The following is a 21,011-nucleotide window of genomic DNA, read 5'->3' as shown; positions in this document are numbered from 1 at the left end:
TCTTAAACACAGAACCCTACGGCCATTTTGGAAATGTCAGATCAATTCCATATATACTGTCTCCCTGCTCCTCCTCCTCTGCTCATCAATGTGTGTGACTGAACTCCTGCTGAGAGAACAGTTTTTCAAATCAGAGGATATACAGTACTATTTTCTCAGTATGTAAGGTATGTATTGAGTCAGCAAACTTTGTTAAAAGAGTTCCGACTGGATGACAAAGTGGGTATAGTGGCTTAAAGAAGGGCCTTCATTTGAAAGAAACTGCTTCTTCATCTACGGGCTTCACTTACACAAAGACAGGGGACAAAAGGATAAAGCAGAGGTACCTAAATTAAGTGTGATACTGTATGGGTGTAAACATAACTGCTAGTAACGTGCAGTTAGAAACACTGAACTCCTACTAAAGTGGCCAATTGTGGAGAATTTTCCAAAAGCATTACTGTTCCCTGAGATAAGGCAGCAAATTCTTAAAATTTATCTTAAACATCAAATGATGTTACTCTCAATTCGGGTGTGACCAACACATTGGAGGGCTAACATCATCAGCTGATTTTAGCTTATCACAGATCAGTAATGGTGTATCTGATAAGTCAGTGGTGCCCAACAGTGTTCTGTCTAACACAACCCTGCAGCACTATCAGATCAACAAGTACCCTTGATTTACACCACCGGTAATGTTTCAAATGCATTCATTTAATCGACTTGAAAGTCGATTTAAGTGTTTAACAGTATTTGTTAAGTAAAAGTGGACACAATTTCTTTTTTTAAAACTAGCTTAGCTACTCAGCAATCTTTCCATGTACCCTCTAATAACTGCGAGGGTACCACCTGGGATACAAGTACCCCTGGCTGGGAATCACTACAACAAGTGGTGATGAATTGCAGTACAAAAATGCGAAAGATACAATATGTTAGAGGTAATTTACAAACAATTTAACCATAACATAAGTCATCCACCAGAGAGCACTAAAGAGTGTAAAATGTCCCGCTCAGTATGTATTTTGGTCCCAATTCTTTAAAAAAAAACAGAAAAAAATCTGAGGGATTTAGATTGTTGAAACCTTGGTCACAATTCTATTATAACTAGATTTAAAGGATTTTTATTAAGAATGTTTATGTTATGTGTTAATGTCAAAAATGAATATTGGACAATATCTTCTACAATACTGATATCAATATCAGCCTCAAAAATCTACTACCAGACAGGCTCAGTGACATCATTTGGCAAATGCAAGTGGGCACATTTTTGGGGTTGGCCTTTGGTTACTCTTTAAATTGACAAAAAAAAAAATTTACAAATTTTTTAAACTCCTAAATATCAATATACGTATTGGCATCAAAATTCCAGAATCAGCCTGGCAATGAAAGAAAGTCCACATAACTGATAAAGGACAAGGTAAACAGGTAGTACACACCCTCAACACTACATTATGGCGAAAAGAATGGCATCTCTTGGAATTCTTCTGTTAGAGAATTGAATAGATGGTGAGTTGCACTTCAAATCTAATATTGGAATTGAATAACTGCTCCCCTGTTTCTCCTGGCTGGACTGCTAACCATGGGAAACACTGATGAGGCACGACATGCATTGTCAAAGCAATCCATAAAAAGCCCCAATGATTTCTCATTTTTTTTAAATGTAGCAGATGTAAGAGTGCAATGTATGGAATTTTTACATCCTATTTTACTTTGAATAGTACCAAAGCCACTATTCAAACACTGATGTAAGTAAGAGATAATACGCGACAACTTGTACGTTCCATTATGGAAGTAATGGATGATGCGGGGCTAAGAACAACCATGAAGTGGAGATCTGTCACAGACACACAGGCTGCCTCTCTCTCTCACACCTTCACTCTTACCCGGGACATCTATTTATTTTCTGTGCAGTTCTGGTCATATTTCCAGTTCCTTCTCAGGCAGCTGTCCCTAGGACTCAGGCTACCAGTTTGGCTAACGTGGCTAATGTTATTTAGGTCCTCTATTTAAGTCCTCATTCCTCTTCCCACTGTTAGTTGATTCAGACTTCCAGATTCCCACTTGATCATTCAAAATGACATTTGCATGGGTCTCACTAAGAAGCTATTTATCCTTTTTTTCAGTTGTTGGTGGTGGGTCCAAAAATAACCCTAGCTCCAAGCACTTAAGCTGAGGCTCAGCTTGTGGCTGTCTTTAACTACAGTTTAATACTGGCACATTCATTTACAACAGCAAACACCTATGCCCTAAGTATTTAGTTAAACTGTCTGGTTACTAAAAGTTAACCCACACCTTCCAACCAATCACAATTCAGAATTTCCAGTAGCCATGGGATAGAGCAGTTGAAACCACACCCAGCTAACATCATCCATTGCAGGGCTGCAGCAGTTTCCCACCTTCAGTTTTACGGTGACAACGGTAGCAGTTTACAGATGTAGCTGCCTACATGGCTGGCGTGTGCCATCTACAGGACAGCAAAGCTATAGCTTTTACATTTCTGACACTTGTGCCACCATCATAGCTTTGTGTGTACTGTATCCAAAAATATAGATTTTTTTTTTCCCCCACACAGACAGTGAGACAAAGACAAAAAAGAAAAAGGCAGACACACAGAGGCAGTCAGTCGGGGGGGGGGGGGCACTGCAGAGATCTGAGGACTTGAGCAGGTGTTGTTCAAAGAGATGGAACACAGAGTGAAAAGCCATGGGGGCGCGAAAGATGTAGAACCAAAGACAACGGGTAGTGACCTTTGTGGCACTGTGGACATGGGGACATGCAATAGACTGAAGCACAAACTCTGTGGGTGATTAAGTACATCAAAGGCTGTCCTGACTAAAACAGCACTGATAAAGCATACTACACAGCAATAATCTTACATCCTTGTTTGGTACACACAGGATATTCATCCACATAGTGTCAGGTCTTTGAAAAGGATTCAGAACTTTAGAAACAACAGATAAAGTTTTCGTGATCTGGACAGAGGGTGCTAACCTTTGGTGCTGACAATCTTAGAGGTGAGCTCCAGAGTCTCAATGTCCTCAGACCCAATGTTCTCCAAGGTGATGGTCAGCTGCTGGGTCTCTCCATTGAAAAGCTGGACAGACACAGTGCTGGACAGTTCTTCTTTGGACATGGGCTGAGGCGTGTGCGCTGACCTGTTTAGGTTTGTAGAGTAGGAAGATCTTTTTAGTGGTTGTCGGTGGTGGTTGTTTAAGTGGTTTTTTTTGGTTGTCGTTTTTGTTGCCTGAATTGCATTGGGTTTAGAGATAAAGGTTTTTAAGACAATAATTCAAAAGGTATCAGCCTTGTGATGGTGAAGACAAGTTTGACATGGTTTGATATGATGCTAACAGTTCCATTATACTTCATCATAATTTGAAGAACAGTTTTTCAGGCATTAATCAACCAGAGATGTGTGAAAACAGATGAGTTTTAAAATGCTCTCCCTCACATTTGGATAAGGGTGATAAATGTTTTTTGGAATTTCTTTGGCTGGAATGTCATTTGTTGATGGCTTTTTTCCTGCAGTTGGGAGTACTGCTGAGAGTTTAGCACTAGAGTTATTTGTAGGTTTTGCCATCAATCCTCATTTGGTTTGTGGTTAAAGTGTTTAACATGTAAAGATACATTGTTGGACAGTTGAAGCCAAATCAAAACCTTTACACTGTTTGCACCAGTTAAAAATGCCTAATCATACATACATTTATGAAAAAAGTTCACTAAACACAGCCCACAAGCCTGATTTGAAGCCTTATGTCAAACATTATTAGGCATAGCACTGGATCATCCACAGTTTTGACGAAGGACTACTCTGCATTCAATAGGTGAATGACAAAGTGTCTGTTTTATTCATAATGGCACTCAGTTCCTAAGACAGAACATAACTGTAAAATTTATCTGCACCCTTGGCACAATGAATGTAGTAGTCGTCGTTTAACGAGTAAATCGCCACTGAATCACATATAGCAATAAACCGCTCATCCACTGTTCTTTGCGAGTTTGAACTGTAAGTCTTGTTGTATTCCCGGCCACACCTCAGTCAGTGACATCATAGCAAAGTATTTCCATCAGCAGTCAAAAGCTAAACACCTGCAGCAGAGCTGCTGGCATCTGTTTTTGCAAAGTAATGAAAATAGTGGAGCTAAAGCGAGTGTACAAGATTATGAAAGATCAATGTGGGTGCTCTCTACAACTTCATCATGCCTCTTTATTCATGCACATGTTCAGTATCACTACTTTAAAATGCCACATACACTATGCCTGAGAAACAGGATTATAATGCCAGTCATCACTATCGGCCTATATTTTTATCCGAGCTTGACAACAGGTCAACATGATGGTAACTTTTTAAGCAAGAAAAAAAATCCTGAAAAATCTAAATGGTGACGCAAACATACCAGCAACACGCGTTAGCATTTTAGCAGATATGTCTCTCCTTCAGATCCTGACAGTAAAAAAGGCATAGCTCTGTGTTCTGAGGCTTTAAAAATGTTATGAATAATTAAAGCTAATGTTTAACACTGGTCTTTAGTAATTTGAAAAAGAGAAGCTGTAAGTACTACAGTTTTGTGCTGGAGGCTAGAACATATCCAAGCAGTCATTGAAGCATCTCTTAGACTGAAGTCAAAGCAGAAAGTCTACCTGTGGTCCCAGTGAGCGCACCCAAGAGACCACATGTTACATTTTCATTCTATGTGCCTCCTATGTCTGCTACAGTACTCTTTCAGCACCGGAGAATAAAAAGATTTTCCACATCAAAAGCTGCTGAAGTGTTGTACTTGGAGGCATGACCTAAACAGTGGATTTTGCAGTAGCTCCACTGTCAGAATGATTTGCAACATTCCAACAGGGTGATTTACCTGTTACTTTATAGTAATAATTTAACCCATTCTCTCTCCTCTCATGTTTCCTATTTTTACTGCATTGAAAAATTTCATTTCCCCTTTGAGGATGTTCATGGAAACAAATTCACCTGCTACACTGATGTTGAAGTTTTCGGGGGCTGCAGCTATTTCTGACACTGGGAAAAACACACCGCTAATATTATCATTTTTATTATTAGTTATGCAGCCAAGATTTCCACTGTGTTTTGTTGAGTATTTTAACTGTCCCAGTGCACACAACCAAGGGCAGTGTTTGATTTAAATGTGCAATACTTACTTGCTAAACATCACTGAAGCTGTGATTTGAAGATCAGCTTAGAATAGTAATGCTTACTGTCAGTATCAGCAGTAATTACCTGTTTAAGTCACAGCCACTTCCAAATATAAAAAGTGTTTTATCATATTATAATTCTGAAAATATCATTACCTTTTGCCACTGGTAATTTGATTCATAAAACAGACATGGTTTCATCTCATTTTAGACGTCCTTTGTTGAATCTCAAAATTTCATATACTCATAATATTTACAAAAATATTCTCATGTTATAAAGCTAGGTTAGCTTATGTTAGTTTCGGTTAGAATCTGGTTTAAACCTGGTCCTGACCTGGGTTTCAAGTCTGACACTGCTAGTTTGTATGAAATGCTGCTCGGTATTAAGGGATGATTGAGTCTTTACACTCACCATAAGATTACAATAGCGTTACTACAGAATAACTATAGCTTGTATTAGCCGTGACATTTAGCCCACTCCACCATAAAGCCCTCTCATTTTAATGACAAAGATACTTAACAATGAGTCAGTGCATAAACATTTCATAAGTTGTTACTTGTTAGGAAACTGAGTATCAACACCATCCCAGTACAGTGCAGTCTGTGAGTAGTAGGACAATGACACACTTTTCATTGTTTTGGCTCTGCAATCCAGCACAGTGGGTGTGAAATGAAACAATGACTATGAGGTTAAAGTGCTGACTTTCAGCTTTAACGCTGTTTGGGGTTGTTCACATCAATTGTGGGTGAACAGAGTAGGACTCATTGCCCTTTTTATTTTTTTATGACCAAACAGCAATGTTCTTGTCTGTACAGTCAGTCACCTGACCTCAGTTAACTCAGCATGTGTTGTCACTTACTGGGCGACCAGAATTAAGCCATAAGCAAGTGGCTGCTAAGGATTTGCAACCACATATTAAATATATTTAATATGTGTCATATTTATTTAAGTTCATCTAAATGTGTTCCATAAATTTTGACACCCTAACATTGCGGGGCATGTATAAAAGGGCAATAATTCCCACAGTTTTTATCTGATGTGGATGTTAACCTTATTTTGACTGTCTCATTTCAATATGCTCAAGTAAAGAGATAACACAATGCAAATTCTGTCCTCCAACTTATGGACTGCAATGAAATCATGCCAAATGATCTGGATTGCTAGTTCATCAAATTGTGGCCATCGAACATGTTGCATCTGTTACTTGTTAAATGTTATGTTATGATCTGTAGCCCAGTCCAGCCGGTGAAAGAAAATGCCTTGATGTTTTTTTAGTGAATAATAACAGCCATAAAAAAGGAAAGCTTCTGGTGTTACGCAGCAGATGTGAGAGTTCGCTATGCCACACAAGAGCAGAGAGTTTCTGACCGTGGTAGTGATGTGCTGAGCTGGAGGCGAGGAAGCGAGGGAACGACCTCCACCAAGCAGCCACTAGTCTTCACACCAGGCAGGCCCTCCAGCAGGCAATCACTGGTCACACCAAACACTGACGTGTGGTAACCTGGGTTCAAATAAAAAAAGAGAAAAACTGTTTTAAAATTTGTTTTTGATACAACTGTGTATGTAATGGAAATCACACCTAATTTGAATGGCTCATTATTATGTGCAGCATCTGAGTGATGGGATAGGTTTTCAGCTGGATTCACCGTTGACAGTGATGTTGCCAGCTGTACGTGGGACGCCAACCAGAGTGACAGGGTACAGTCCAGACTCCGCGGGCAGGGACAGTGCAGCAGGCAGAGATTCAAACTCCACTCCAGAGGTCAGCAAACCCTGAATAGAGCATAAAACATGATGGACAATGATCAACTTATAAATGGAAAAGAAAAACAAACTTTCACCAACCCATAAAGGAGAGACAAGTATGATTCCTGGTACAATCCACTCCTGGACCAAACAGGAGGACACAAAGATGTCATCTTTTTTTCAAGTGTCCTTTAGAAAACTGTCCCAAAATTGAACGTTCATGGCATACGATCTGATTGCATGTACCAGCTGAGATGACCAGACTCGAATAGAATATTTTTGTGTGACCACACAAACTTACATCCATGTGCTTTTTTTGTTAAGACTAGCGTAGAAGAAGGCCATAGATGTACAATGTTCCTTTAAAATCATTATGATTAAAGTCTGTTTTCTAGCTGTTTGTCTGGTTTAGCAAGAATGTATGTGTAAAAACCTCTACTTTCTGTGTGGAAAATTCTTCCATCACAAAGAACATCCTAGTGGGGAATGTAACAGTAGTTAGGGTAAGCCACTGAGGAAAAAACTGTTCTGTACTGAGATCCGATTTTTTTTAAAGAGCCAGAAAATTGGCAACAATATTGTGTCAAAACTGACTACAAAACTTCAAAAAAAAATTAAATCTCACAGCTCTTATTGGACACCTTGTGCATTCCATGATAACTACGCCACCACTAAAAAAGGAGTGATGTACAGCTGTCTGATACTCCAGCCCCAGTTCAGTGTGACACATCTCTCCAACTGTTAAATGTGATCCATCATCTTAATCCACCCATGATGTCCTGAAGATTAAACCTCTGTCAGCATGAGATGGCCTCTTCCACTGAAGAAAATTGTTCTCCATGGGAAATGGCCACTTGAGCCATGTATCCCTGAGAAGTGATTGAAAATAATGATCCTACAGATCACAACACAGAAGGACCAGGGATCAGACAGGCTTCAAACTCAGCGGTCCAAATTCCCACTAGGTATTGCAGAGATCAGAATATCCCATGCCAAGGCTTTATATGCATTAGAAAATCTTGCATTGGCCACCCAAAACTAATTTTCAGCCCTTTCACTAAAGTTTTTGTAGTGAATTTAAATCAACTCAGAAATACCTAATATATAAAAGAATTTCTTAACGTATGATTCTGGTTTATTACAGCTTGGGTTTTTGCAGGTTTGGCCATCATTTTATTGGTTATGATCACACGGTACTTAAAGATATTGCTAAGATCTGAGAATACTACCAAACAATAAGACAGGTTGGTTTCTGGCCATTCAAGTACATGCCAGCACACAACCCTGATAATTACTTTGTAAGTGACCACTGTATTTCTACTGTTTACCTCACTATCTTTACAAAAAATGATGACATGGCCGCAGCAATATAAATTGCTTCCAGTGACAATGTAAATTTTCTGACATTTAGCAGGTAAAATGTTTAACATTTTCACTGTCTTAGTAAAGCAACATTTACTAATTAGAAATAAACACAAAGTACAGCTGTGGCTGAAGCGAATGTCATTGTTTTTGCAGGAATTTGGCCATAAACCAAAGTACTGGACAAATTCAAATATTGATGATAAACAGTCAGGGCATCACCTAAGTCATCAGAATTTATCCTCTAGGCCCCCTTATTATGTTGAGCGAAATTTACGTCAACTACGAAATAGTTTTACTCAAACCCACAAATGTCAACCTCACAGTGGTGATGGATGAAAAGTCAGGGGATAACCAGAATCAGTAAGATTCATCCTCTGCGGATTGTGAATGTCTGTAAAAATTTCATGGCCATCAATTCAGCTACTGACATATTTCAATCTGGACTACAATCTTCCTCTATAGTTCCTCTATAGATGTCAATGTAATTGCTGATATTCATAAATTTATGTGATATTTGTTGAAAGGAGTACAAAATTTAACTCTGGGTTTGGTACTTCTTCTATTTGTGCAGTTTTGATCTTTTTTTTTTTTTTAAACTCATGTGTCTGGAGAGTTTTCCTATGATAAGACTATCTAGTGTGAAACTAGATACTTCAGCAATCAGTAATGCATGTACATTGTAGCAGGACCGAGAACAGTGTGGTTCCTGCCCACCAGTATGGGGGCTGGTACAGGCTGGGACATCACCTGCAGGATTTTAGCATTTTATGATAAATAATGCTTTATCAGTCAACATAACTGAAATACACAGCATGTAGCTGTCAAACTGGCTGCAGTGACAAAATCAGGGCCGATCAGCTCAGCATCACTTGTAGTCAGAAAAGCCCTGTGTGTGCCTTTAAAGTTTTCTTTGAATGTGTAATCATGCCTCCTCTGAATAACTGTATTTACATTCCAAGTACACACTGCCTGGCTACACGAGGCAGACTGAGGTGACGTAATGACTGCATCAATCCCTAACAGCAGACACTACCTCACTGGAGGGAAGGCTGCCGAAGAGCTGAGCCTCTGAGGTGCCACGGCTGTGATTTAAACTCTCCTCATTTTCACTTCAGGGCGTTATACGCCTTTATTGGATCGCAGAAGTATCAGTGTTAACCTATTGGAAATAGTTAATCTGCATTCAGCTTTGAAAAGGTTAATTAGCCTGTTTCATTAACAATAACGATTAGAGCATGTCCAAAGTGAATTGTATTGTTTCAGCTTGTGTGCATCGACTTCACTGTACAACAATGACAGTATGCAGTTAACCTTTTGCTTTGCTTTAACTAATGCTATGATATGATGATGATTTTGATTATTTCTTTGTTTTGGCACATAACTGCACATCTGATAGCAACACCAAGTCAGGGAGAGAAAGTCAGACAACATAAGAATCATAGATTCCCAGGACAGACATTCCTCTTTAAAGCTTAATGACATAATGATGTAATGACATATTCTTTTCTTGTTTCATTATTGAAGTAAATGATTAATCCATCCTCAAATAACTCAGCTGACCAAAGTTCAGAAAATGAAAGATGAACATAAAAGTATAATTTGCCTTTTTACTTGTTTTTGTGGGGAGAATGACAGAGGCATCTGAAGGCGAAAATGAAAGGTGGGGGCTGGGGTAAAAAGCATCACTTTAATAGAAAATCAATAAAGCACAAAGAAAAGCTGGGTATTAGCACTGAAGTCATGTGGTGACTAAGAAGGGGTGCCTGTCTTGCCAAACTGCAGGGTCACCTTGGTGAAAGAAGATGGAAAAGTGACCTTGTGTGTGTGTGTTTGTTTCCCATTGTGCTTCCGAGAGCTGGTATATGTACAGTGGATAGATGGTTGCTCCAGTCTAACAGCAGTCACTTTGTCTGGGGTACAGAGGAGCTCTTGGCAGCTTGCGTCACGCTTACTGTCTCTACCTGCATGACTCTACAACACCACCTGAGGTTCCCAGCTGCCGTAGAGCTGTGTAGGGCTTCAGCCTCCATCTGTCACCTGATCAATTCATCTGTAGGTGGGGAGGAGTTAATGACATCCTTATCGCTATTTGACCTTCTCTGTTTGATTGTTTCACCGCACAGCGACTTGCAAACTGGCAGCTCCAAATATTACACTCCGAACTCTTCTGAAGTTCAATATGGAGATGGTGCCCCACTCATTCCAATTCCAATAAAAGCTCCTAAAAACATCTTCAGACTTCAAAATGTTTGGGCGTGCAGAACATGATCATTAGCGTCCTTCCCTGGCTGAGTCACCTGTGGGCTCTCTGCACACACAAATGACATGAAAATCATATACTGATGTGGCTCTTCTATGTGTCTTAGTTTTTGTTGGAACTAATGGCTTAAATGATGCTAACAGAAAAAGTTATTTCGGAGTTGTTGCGATCTGCAAAAAAATGCTTTACAGTTGTTTCTTTTGTAATGGCTGAAAGAGGAAAAGTCTTTTTGGGCCTTACTTAATCTCCAGCTTTCAGAGACATTTTCTACATTTTTGGAACAGGTTTGTATTTTGCTTTTTAAATTCTGAATCATTACTTCAGTGTTTAAGAAGAACAAAATACATTTTTCTCTATTGCAGCCAAACTCTGTGATTTAGTGAGATGTTATTTATCAGACAACAATTTGGCTGGAGCTGTGACTCAGACACAACTGGCTGGTGATTACTCCTCCAGTTTAAACACTTTCCAGATGTTCCAAACCGGAGGTTGACTGCATTTCCTGCATCTGTAACAGCATGTGCTATTATCAGAGGATGCAAAACGGCTAAATCAACCAGCAAGACCTGCCCAAGTCTACCTGACATCAGCTCTGAGAGAGCCGCCACAATTAAGAGGCCACTGTCTTCATTCACACTCTGCCACAAAACTTGCATGGCAATTTGTTCTAGACTTTCCAAATAATTAAAGGCAACATCACTTTTGACAGGTAGTACATTGTGTGCCGTGCTGCGTGTGCCGCTGCTATCTAACAGCTGAAAGTAGGCCTCTCCCTGCTGTCCTTTTATTGAGTCTGATGACTGTTTTGCATTTCAAGGTTGTCCCACATCACTGCATTCATAAACATACACAGCAGTGAGCAGGAAGAAAAGCAATTTATTTGGTAATCTTTTGCACCCTTGAACCTGATAAAGTGGCTCAACTGGTGTGTTTGTTTGTTTGTTTGTTTGTGTGTGTGGGTGTGTGTGGGTGTGTGTGTGTGGGTGTGTGTGGGTGTGTGTGTGTGTGTCTGAAAAGAAATGGTAAGGTAGTGACAAAGTACATAAATTAGAAATAGATGTTGCAGAAGTGTAAGTCTGCGCTACAGCTGGAGGGCCTTTAAAAAGGAAATGGTCTGGAGGACAAAACTGCAGTCACCAAGCAGCTACTAAACAATACAATTAAATTGGATGTCTGATGGTTCTTTTCAAACTTTATTTTGTACCGAAAAGGAAAGTGAATTGTCTTGCTCTTACCTTAATACAGAACATATCTGGTCTGACAAGATGGTGTGTGAAACCATAAAAGTAATGGCACCACAGGGGCTTGTGCCTTTAGTGATGTTTTCTTACTGTCAGGAGTGAGAAGAGTTTGTTCTCACCATCTCATACAATCTTTACAGTATTAAACTGTCAAAAAAAGCCTTTAACGGATCAAGGATGACTACAAAGCAGTATCGCTTGCCCCATTGCAATTCTTAGGAGGGTGCAGAGGGACGGTTCTTATTACTGCTGTAAGAAAAGCATATCAGCTCTAAGCAGTGGTAATGAATCAGAAATTCTGACTGATCACATATTTAACAGCTGAAGAGGTGTAAGAGATTTCACCTACCATGTTCTCTACTCGAAGTTCGTAAGGCATGGGGTTGTAGACCATGAGCTGCACTTCACAAACATCTCCTTGGACCCACTGGAAGTCTGGGGTAAAAAAAGACAGATACAATAGAATAAGATGTCAGTGGTATTAAAACCCATTTGTAATTAATGAGCTGAGGGAAATACACCATTGGGCTACATTGCTTTAAAAGAGCAAAGGTATCTGTCAGTGATAGATGATGTAAATAAAAAAGTTATTTTAGAACCAAACTGAATAATCACTGAATAAAAATCAGTCAGATTATGTTATCCTTCAGTTAAAATGCACCCAGCTTCTTTAAAGGGAGAGTTCAACATCTTGAGGAATATGCGCTTTTGCTTTCTTGCTGAGAGTTAGATGTGAAGACTGAAATTACTTTCAAATCTGACAGTTCAGTATAAAGCTACAGCTAGCAGCTGGCTTAGTATAGTTTAGCAGAAAGGCTGGAAACAGTTTGTCTGACTCTGGTAGGTAACAAAATCCACCTACTTCCACCTACTGGCATCTCTAAAGCTCACTAATCTTTTATTTGCTTAAAAAAAAAGAAAACATGTATATATAAAAGTGAAAAAACCCTGCAGTTATACAGGAGATTATGTGCCAAACCATTTCTTTTTAATGTATTATATAAATAAAATAATATGTAATTTTGTACACCACCACAGTGGTTTTGAAACAAAGCCATCAAGATGTGATTGAAGTGTAGACTTTCAGCTTTAATTCAAGGGGTTTAACAAAAATATTGCATTAACAGCATTCCGTTTAGGAATTACAGCCATTTTTATACATAGTTCCACATTTTCAGAGGCTCAAAAGTTATTGGACCAACTAACATAATTATAAATATAAGGATTAATTTTAATACTTGTATGAAAATCCTTTGCGGTCAATGAATTCTCAGGCACCAAAAGCTGAGTTTCCTCCCTCAATATGTTTTGTCAGGCCTTTACTGCATTTGCCTTCAGTTGCTGCTTGTTTGTGGGTCTTTCTGCCACGAGTTTTGTCTTCAGTAAGTGAAAAGCATGTTCAGTTGGGTTGAGATCAGGTGACTGACTTGGCCATTGAAGAATATCTGAGCAGATACTATAGCCCTATACAATTCCAAATTACTCCTGCTACTTCTATCAGCAGTCACATCATAAATAAACACCAGTGACCCAGTTTCATTACGTATATCCTATATATACTGTGGATACATATATACTGTACACACCATTCAGCCACGAGATTAAAACCGGTAACTGGTTTTAATGTTGTGGCTGATCTGTGTACATTTTGAGGTTTATTTTATTAGACAATAGGAGACAGTAGTGAGGGGAGAGAGGGGGTTGAAATAATGCCAGAAATGTCCTCCGTCAGACTTGATCCATGGACATTGAGAATAGATGGTCAGAATCTTAAACCTCTAGGACACTGGTACACCCCATGCCAGCTTCAATTTTCTTTGTTGGTTCCTGCATTGTTTCCTCTCACTACTTAAATGAAATAATCTTGACTCAGGCTTTACGTCGTGCCTTTTTGTGGTTTTTAATTGCATCTCACAGTCTTCCTCAGCGAAGGGTATCAAGATTATTTTACCAAACTACTATTTCTAAGGTTAAGAATATACTTTCACAATCAGTGTCTCACTACTCTGTAACATCTTGCCATCTCATGCTTGTCAAACAGATGGAGCATTTTTGGTTTGTTATATATTTTTCATTTGGGCTGTTTAAGTCTTCCATATACAGTATTAACTACATTTCCTCCAGAAATGTGTCTCCATCTGAGGCGCTAATGACTCACCCAAAAGCTCAGCTTTGGTTATGTTCTCCTGCTCTGGGGTTGCTTCATTTCCCATGCATGATTTCTGCTCCAATGCCCAGGCCTAGTGTGCATGTATTATTCAGTATGAAAGACTGCTGATGGTTTTACAGAGTATTTCTCTGTAGGACGCAGTAACACCAGTAAACAATATTGAGTTCTGTCTCTGGTCAATAACGATGAAAAATGATTTTCACAGGACACAAGAGACAGTTTGACAAAATAATTTGCCCTTTAAGGAATGAAACGCAAACACAGGCAATATTTAACTAACCATGCAGCCATGCATTGACTCAAAACATTCATTATTGCTTGGTACGATGAGGCTTCAAAAAGCTGAAGCCTTTGGAGATCTGTGCTGAATCTCAATGGCCACTTGAGGAGTTAGAACTGAGGCAACACAAATAAGATGGCAGCAATCCAATTTGTTTTTCTATTTTCTGAGGTGTATTTCACACTTAATTGGCTGAGTATTAGAGCATGCCTGTGAGCCAGACCTGAGGTTGTGTGGGGGTTCCAGACATTCGTATTATAGATATCTTTCTTTTGACTGACTTAATTTCCCAAGGTGCATGGCTGCAGTTTGCCTTCCATAAATCCCTCTTCTTGCCAGGGTGTGAGCTTGGATTTCAGGCCCCTCTTTTGCAAGTCTATTTACATCAATGGAGTCTCTAAATGGACTAGAATGAGATACATTTCAAAATGGAGATGGGTATGGCTACAGTAGGACCAAAGTAGCTTCTAAATCTAACAAAAGCTTTCAACATCTCATTCACGAATGATGGATACTGCAGTGCAGAGCTGTGATCTCTTCATATTTTTTTTTTTTTTTTGAAAAGTAGGACTAAGCTGCAAGTAAGTCTAGGCCAAAATCCAACTTTTTTCTCTCAGAAATCAATGACTGCACCTTTTTAGAAAATCTGCTTGAATAAAGCATCCATAATTCAATGGTAACCTGCCTTTTACAGTTTACATTTCTCTGGTGTCCATTCAGTTGGGTTCTAACATAATTTGATCTCAATATTCATTCTGCTAGCTCATCACAACAGCTCAATCAATTTCATTCTGGCAACTACCAATGAACAACTGAAGGTTTTATTATGCCTTTAACAGCTCCTGCAACAATTCAAATTAATGTGATTATTTTCAGGTAAGGTATATATTCACTATATGGGCCAAAATATCTGTACACCTCAATCTTGCACCCATATATGCACCATTCAGCCACAGCTATCCAGATACTGGTACTACCCAGACTGGTTTCCATAAGAACACACTGGTTTATCTTTTTGCCTTCAGTCTCATTTTCAGCAAATTAAACACGCTCTGTAGGACTGCAGTCAGGTGACTTCAACATTCAAGATCATTACCGTTTTGGCCCTAAAAACTCTATATATTTATAATCACTGCCCTGCTACATTGTTTTAAAATTGGGTGACAATGGACAATGGACAATGTCCTACACTTCTAACTCACTATGAATGTGAACACCCCCAAGCACCCTTAAAGCTGGACGTCAGCACTTAAACTCATAGTATTTGTTTTATTTCAGATCCAATGTGTTGGAGTACAGACCACAACAATAGAAAATGTGTCCCTATACAAACAACTACAGACTGCACTGTGTCTCAGTTTCTCCAGTGAGGAGTAGAAGAAAAAAAATTCACCTCCCTGTATGCCCATATACCACTGTAATAGATAGCCTATCAACCACATCGAAGTGAATGGATAGCTGTAGACTAGACAGTTCTTAAAACTGAGTCTCAGAGCAATTATAGAGAGAACAATCTCCCATTAGAGCGCCCCTTGTTTTATGGCTGAACATCAATCTGATTCATAGCATGTGACTTAAAGAGCAAGAAAATACACATATATATTGTCAGTATCCACACACCTCAATTGCCAGAGCCTAGCACATAATACTAAAGACTTTGGTTTCCCATCAGAAAAATGAATGAGTGGGAAGAAATGTTCACTCTAAGGCTGTAAAGGTTTACAGCTGTTGCACATATCGGAGCATAATGAAGTCCTAGAGAATACCCCTACTGTGCACATTTCACTCATGACAAGGCAGGTCTAAAAATGTCTTTTTCCTGGTTGAAAATTCCAAGCTGTGATAGGACATGAAAAAGGGCAAATGAAGTAACAGCTGATATCATATAGTTGCTCATGTTTTAACTATCTTTGAAAGCAGAAATAATACTGAGTTATGTATGGGACATGCCTACATGTGGTCTCTGTGAGATGAATGCATGTTCACAGTTAACACATCGCCACAAGACTTGGTTACTACAGTTACTGCGTGCTGGGAGATGCCTGGAAAGACTTCAGAAAGATCTGTAACTTCATTAGTTGGCAGCTAACTCTCCAGAGGCAAAGTCCAAGTGGGAAAAGCATGTTTGAATTAATCTTCAAAACCTCACACCATCCTAGTGTGCCAGAGGAATATCTGACTTTCAACATCAAAATCCTGATCAAAGAAAAAAGAAGGTTGATGGACTGTTCACTACAGTTAATATCAAACTGATACTGGTTATTTTTTTAAAATCATTTGTGGTCCACTCAGTGTCACCCACCTGTAATATGAATGATTTTCTACATTTTGATTTATTATATATTTAATATCTAATTGATTGACACAAAACTGTTTGTCCATGTAAGGCATTCAAACAGAACAACAACAGAAATATCCAGGCAGACATTCAGCTTCCCATTGTTTCACTTGTTTCAGCAACTCTTCCAAAAAGGGAAATTCTGGGGGAACACTAACACCCAGCACTAAAAGGACTGATGAAATTATGGTTGCCAAAAATGCTCATATGTACAAATAATGGCCAAGTCCTAAGTATTGGCCAGCATGAGCAGTCGCTATTAAAAGCCCTCAAAACAGATTCATGCCATACTCACCACTCTGTCTCATTTTAACAGAGACAGCAGTTTCATTTACTATTTTTTTTTCCACTTATGTCCACTTTAAGCCTACCAGGAAAGAGAAGGTTGGAGGAATTTTAAAAGTTAAACACCTGAACAGGAAGCGTTGAGTTTTCTGACGGTAGCTTCAAAGTGATCAAAAAAAAAAAATGTGAAGTGAACGTGAAAACAACTGGGAATTATTAGTGAATTAACTCTGTTAGAGAGAAAACTTCAGAGAAACAGGGTGGTAAGTTGTTATAAGTTATGACTGTAAGTGCTGTGGACAATATGTTTTGACTTTTGCATTAGGCAGGGAACAGGGAAAATTAGGAATAAAAGCCTGCTCCAGGTAAAGGTCTGGCTCTTTCTGCCACTACAGTCAAAGGCGGAGATTTCAGAATTCGTAGTATCCTGAGTAGAGCAAATAACAGATATTGTTTAAAAGACCAATATTAAATGGCCTTTTCTTTATATCGTGGCTCAGATGATAATTCTTCTTACACAGTAATACAGTTAGATGTAAAATGCATATTGTTTTGCACAATTCATGTACTTTGGATATTAAAAACACCCAAACTAAGTATTTTTCCTTTTGCTACTAGTTAAGGAAACAAGAAAACAGTAATAAAAAAAGATTTCCACATGAACCATCACTGAATTAAGGGAATCAAATTTTTGTTGTTTTTGTTGTAGTAGCAGATCAACATTGGACTTGGGCTATAGTGGCTTATTGAAATTACAACAGGCTCCGTTATAATCTTGTGCAAAAAAAAAAAAAAAAACATGAAAAAGAAGCACTTCTCTAATGCAAAGAGGACACAAGGCTTTGCTTATTAGTCAGACTCGGACTACCAAAACAAGCAACAATGTTTAAAGTGTAGACAAATTTTATAAAAGTACAGTGAAAGAATGAATACTTCAATGACAAAAAAGAAAACTGCAGTGAAAATAGCATATTATTAAATTATACAGTGGAATCAAGTGGAATCAGTATTTGTCTGAAAAGCGACCATCAACATCAGTTCTCATGTAGTTGTACTATGCATACTAATGTACCTCTACATTACTTGCTGTATGACTTAGACTGAGCATTAATTTCACAACTACACTTTGATAAAAATATACTCTGACACAAAATATATCAATTTCTGCTTCAAAGGCCCAGGGATGGATCTCAAAGGGCTTCAAAGGGCTAAGACATGAAGAGGGTCCTGCATGATGTCTCGGATTCAGCACTGACTGTTGATGTCTATAACCTGAAGACAGACAAAGCCAATGGAGAGCCGCACTCCCTTTCTCACTGCTGCCCAAATACATTGTTAAAAAGGACTTTGGTTGATGACTCTGCATCTGGGATTGTATAAAACTCTGAAAAGGATTCACTCCAAACAAAAAGCAAACAAGATGTAGTTTTTTCACACACCCAATTTCCAGTCAAGACGGCAGTGACTGATTCCAGCTTAGCCCTGAGCCTGTTGCTGCTGCTTGCATACAAGTGATGAATATGCTGTATTTTTTCTTTGGCAGTTAGGGCATTCATGAGAAGCAGTCATTAATTCAACACTGAAGATGTTGAATTAATTAATTAAGATGATGGGCTTTGTTTACAAGGACACCATGACAGGAATGCAGGCAAGGGGCCACATGCAGTTGAATAAAAATAATGAATAACATTACAATTGAATAGATCACTCTCCCGATTAAAGAATTGCCTATTTTTTTTCTTTTTTTCACAGACTGAATCACAGTCAGTCGATAAATCTATGTAGAGAGAAACTACAGAAACCGATATGGTATAAGAGATTGTACCACAATTCATCATGAGGTGCTACATAGCATGTATTAAACTAAAGAGAGAGGGATACGAACTGTACCTGATGTGTACAGAAAGATTTCTTACACCACCAGGTCCATAGGAAAAATAGGGGTTACATTCAAATGATGATTTTAAATTCAGTTTTGATATGTTGTGTAAATTAGATCTGTGTCTGACCATTTTTATGACTAAAAGTCACAAGCAGTTTTCCCCAGTACTACGAAAAGATTACAAATAGATTCCCCAAATACGTATTCTCTGGTAAATGTAACTCTGGGATACATTCCTACGTTTAGGTGGAAAATGAATTTAAAAAAACATTTTAGATTTAAATAGCTAACTAGAATTAAATATACTTTCAGATTTTATCGATTCCTGATGTACAGTAATTGCAGGCATATCAGTAGAGAAATGAAAGCAGCTGGCCAATATCATTCAACCATAATTTATTTAAAATAATAAAACTAATGGTAAAAACTGTGCACTCGTGTAGTTTGACAGAGATGAGCCTGGAGGGGAGAGATTGCGCTCTCTGGAGTCATCTCCATAAGGAATCTGTCATGTCTGACATGATTGGACATTATCAAAAATCAATAAAAAGGGACCTAGAATATTCCCGGGAACACAGACACTCCTGCCAACAGTGATATGACAAGATGAACCCAATGACATTTAAATGAGAAAAGAGTAAAATCGTTTTGACCTGACCTCTATCTAACCTAAGATAGCTGTACTACAGGCCTTGTATCTACAGGCTGTAGACTTATGCCAGTCAAAGACTGCTAAGGATGTTCACCCAGAAATGAATATGATAATCACAAAGAACTTACGTAAGTGGAAAATCTTGATAAACACCAGAAGCACTTCACAGTGCAGGATTTGAAGTGTAAACATCATTCTCTTTCCCGATGTTTCTGAAATACACACGTTGCCTAAGGTTTCTTCAAGCTGTCAAGCAAGGTGCTCTTGCTTTTTAACAAGGTGGAGTATTTGTATTTTGGTTGCTTATTGTAAAGTCTTGTCTCATTATAAAATATGACAACTATATAGAGTTTTGAAGTAGGAGGAGATATGTCTGGAGCCCCTTGCTATGGAAGTAAAAGTCCATTCATTTTCTCAGGCTGAAGCAATTGGATGGGCATAACATTTTCCGTATTGAATCAGTACAAAAGATGAACAAGTGCATAAGAAAAGGTCTGCTTCTTTAATAAAAAATGAAATGTACAGTACAATCCTGGGTACAGAAAAACATAGCACCCAAACAACTCCCAAGCTGCATTTTGGTAAGAAATATCCAATCACATAGGTTAGAAATTTGAAAATGCACCACTAACAGCAGGTGGAAGATTGCGCTGATGAGAAAACTAATAATAAAACCTTCATAATATTTACTCATGGATTCTGAGTCCATTTTAGATTAACTGGACAACTGCAGGCCCATGTTTTGTTCACAACAACAACAACAACAACAAGGCATTTTGAAAATTGACACACATGTGATTGGATTCTTCTCCATAGCAACAGTGACCCAGGCTCATGGGTACTGTAGCATTTGGAGTCATTCCCCATGACGAATGGATGGAAAAAACTGTGATTTCTCAAAGCTGAAATGATTGAAACTGGTGACCACAGCATCTGTCTATCGTATCGTGACATTATCTGACAGACTCTTGTGTTTCTATGTTTTGTAACTTTGAAGAGATTGTCAAAGAAAAATTTGTCATGGGAATTCAGACAGGGAACAAAACTTCCTGAACCAGCAAAGTGGGAGGAGCCTCCCACTTCCACCTATAATGTCCAGTCAACCTTGGCCACCTAAAATCGGTTGGCTTAATACAAAAAGGGCTATATTTACCATATGTTTCATCTTATGTGGATCTAGACACCCGGAAAATGAAGTTGACAGTACAGTGCAGGTGCAATAAAAAAATAATTTTCAAAACTTTCTGTCATGATAGTCCTTCATCTTAAATGTGCTTGTATAAGTATGCACAGGAGTGTGTGTAGGTTGCAACGAAGAAAACATATGGTCACCGGATACTAAAGAAATCTCCTTGGACTTACCTATCTTCTTACAGCGCTCCTCTCCTCTGTTGTGCATGATGATTGGCGAGTAGATGAAGGGGCTGGCAGTGGACATATTCTGTCCCAGCAGGACTTTCACTTTGTGGGGGCGCAGACTGACAGGCAAATTGAGGAGCTTCACGGATCTAGTTTGGGCATCACAGGAGAAGGCACAACAAAGACATGAGCTAGTCTCATTTTCCACAAGCATTTAAAGATCAGCTCACCCCAAAAATGATCATCTCACAGTCATACAAAGGAATAACAGGTGCGCTTTTGATGTCTACTTTGAATAG

At 38.7% G+C, this 21,011-nt stretch overlaps 1 protein-coding gene across 7 annotated transcripts in view; it reads right to left on the bottom strand.

The window, feature by feature from the left end:
* trappc9 (trafficking protein particle complex subunit 9) overlaps positions 1–21,011 on the bottom strand; it is a 206,214-nt gene that overhangs the window by 156,824 nt on the left and 28,379 nt on the right. For all 7 annotated transcript variants that reach the window (XM_040121713.1, XM_040121717.1, XM_040121715.1 and 4 more), the window contains 5 exons: positions 20,716–20,861; positions 12,096–12,181; positions 6,781–6,907; positions 6,503–6,635; positions 2,971–3,134 (listed from right to left, as the gene is read on the bottom strand). In XM_040121713.1, coding sequence (XP_039977647.1) covers positions 2,971–3,134; positions 6,503–6,635; positions 6,781–6,907; positions 12,096–12,181; positions 20,716–20,861 — 656 coding nt within the window. The remainder of the gene's footprint in view (positions 1–2,970; positions 3,135–6,502; positions 6,636–6,780; positions 6,908–12,095; positions 12,182–20,715; positions 20,862–21,011) is intronic.

Source organism: Xiphias gladius, chromosome 24 (assembly GCF_016859285.1).
Source record: "Xiphias gladius isolate SHS-SW01 ecotype Sanya breed wild chromosome 24, ASM1685928v1, whole genome shotgun sequence".
Lineage (NCBI taxonomy): Eukaryota > Metazoa > Chordata > Actinopteri > Istiophoriformes > Xiphiidae > Xiphias > Xiphias gladius.
The sequence above is the reverse complement of the archived record's forward strand: the minus strand, read 5'-3'. Positions and strand labels throughout refer to the sequence as shown.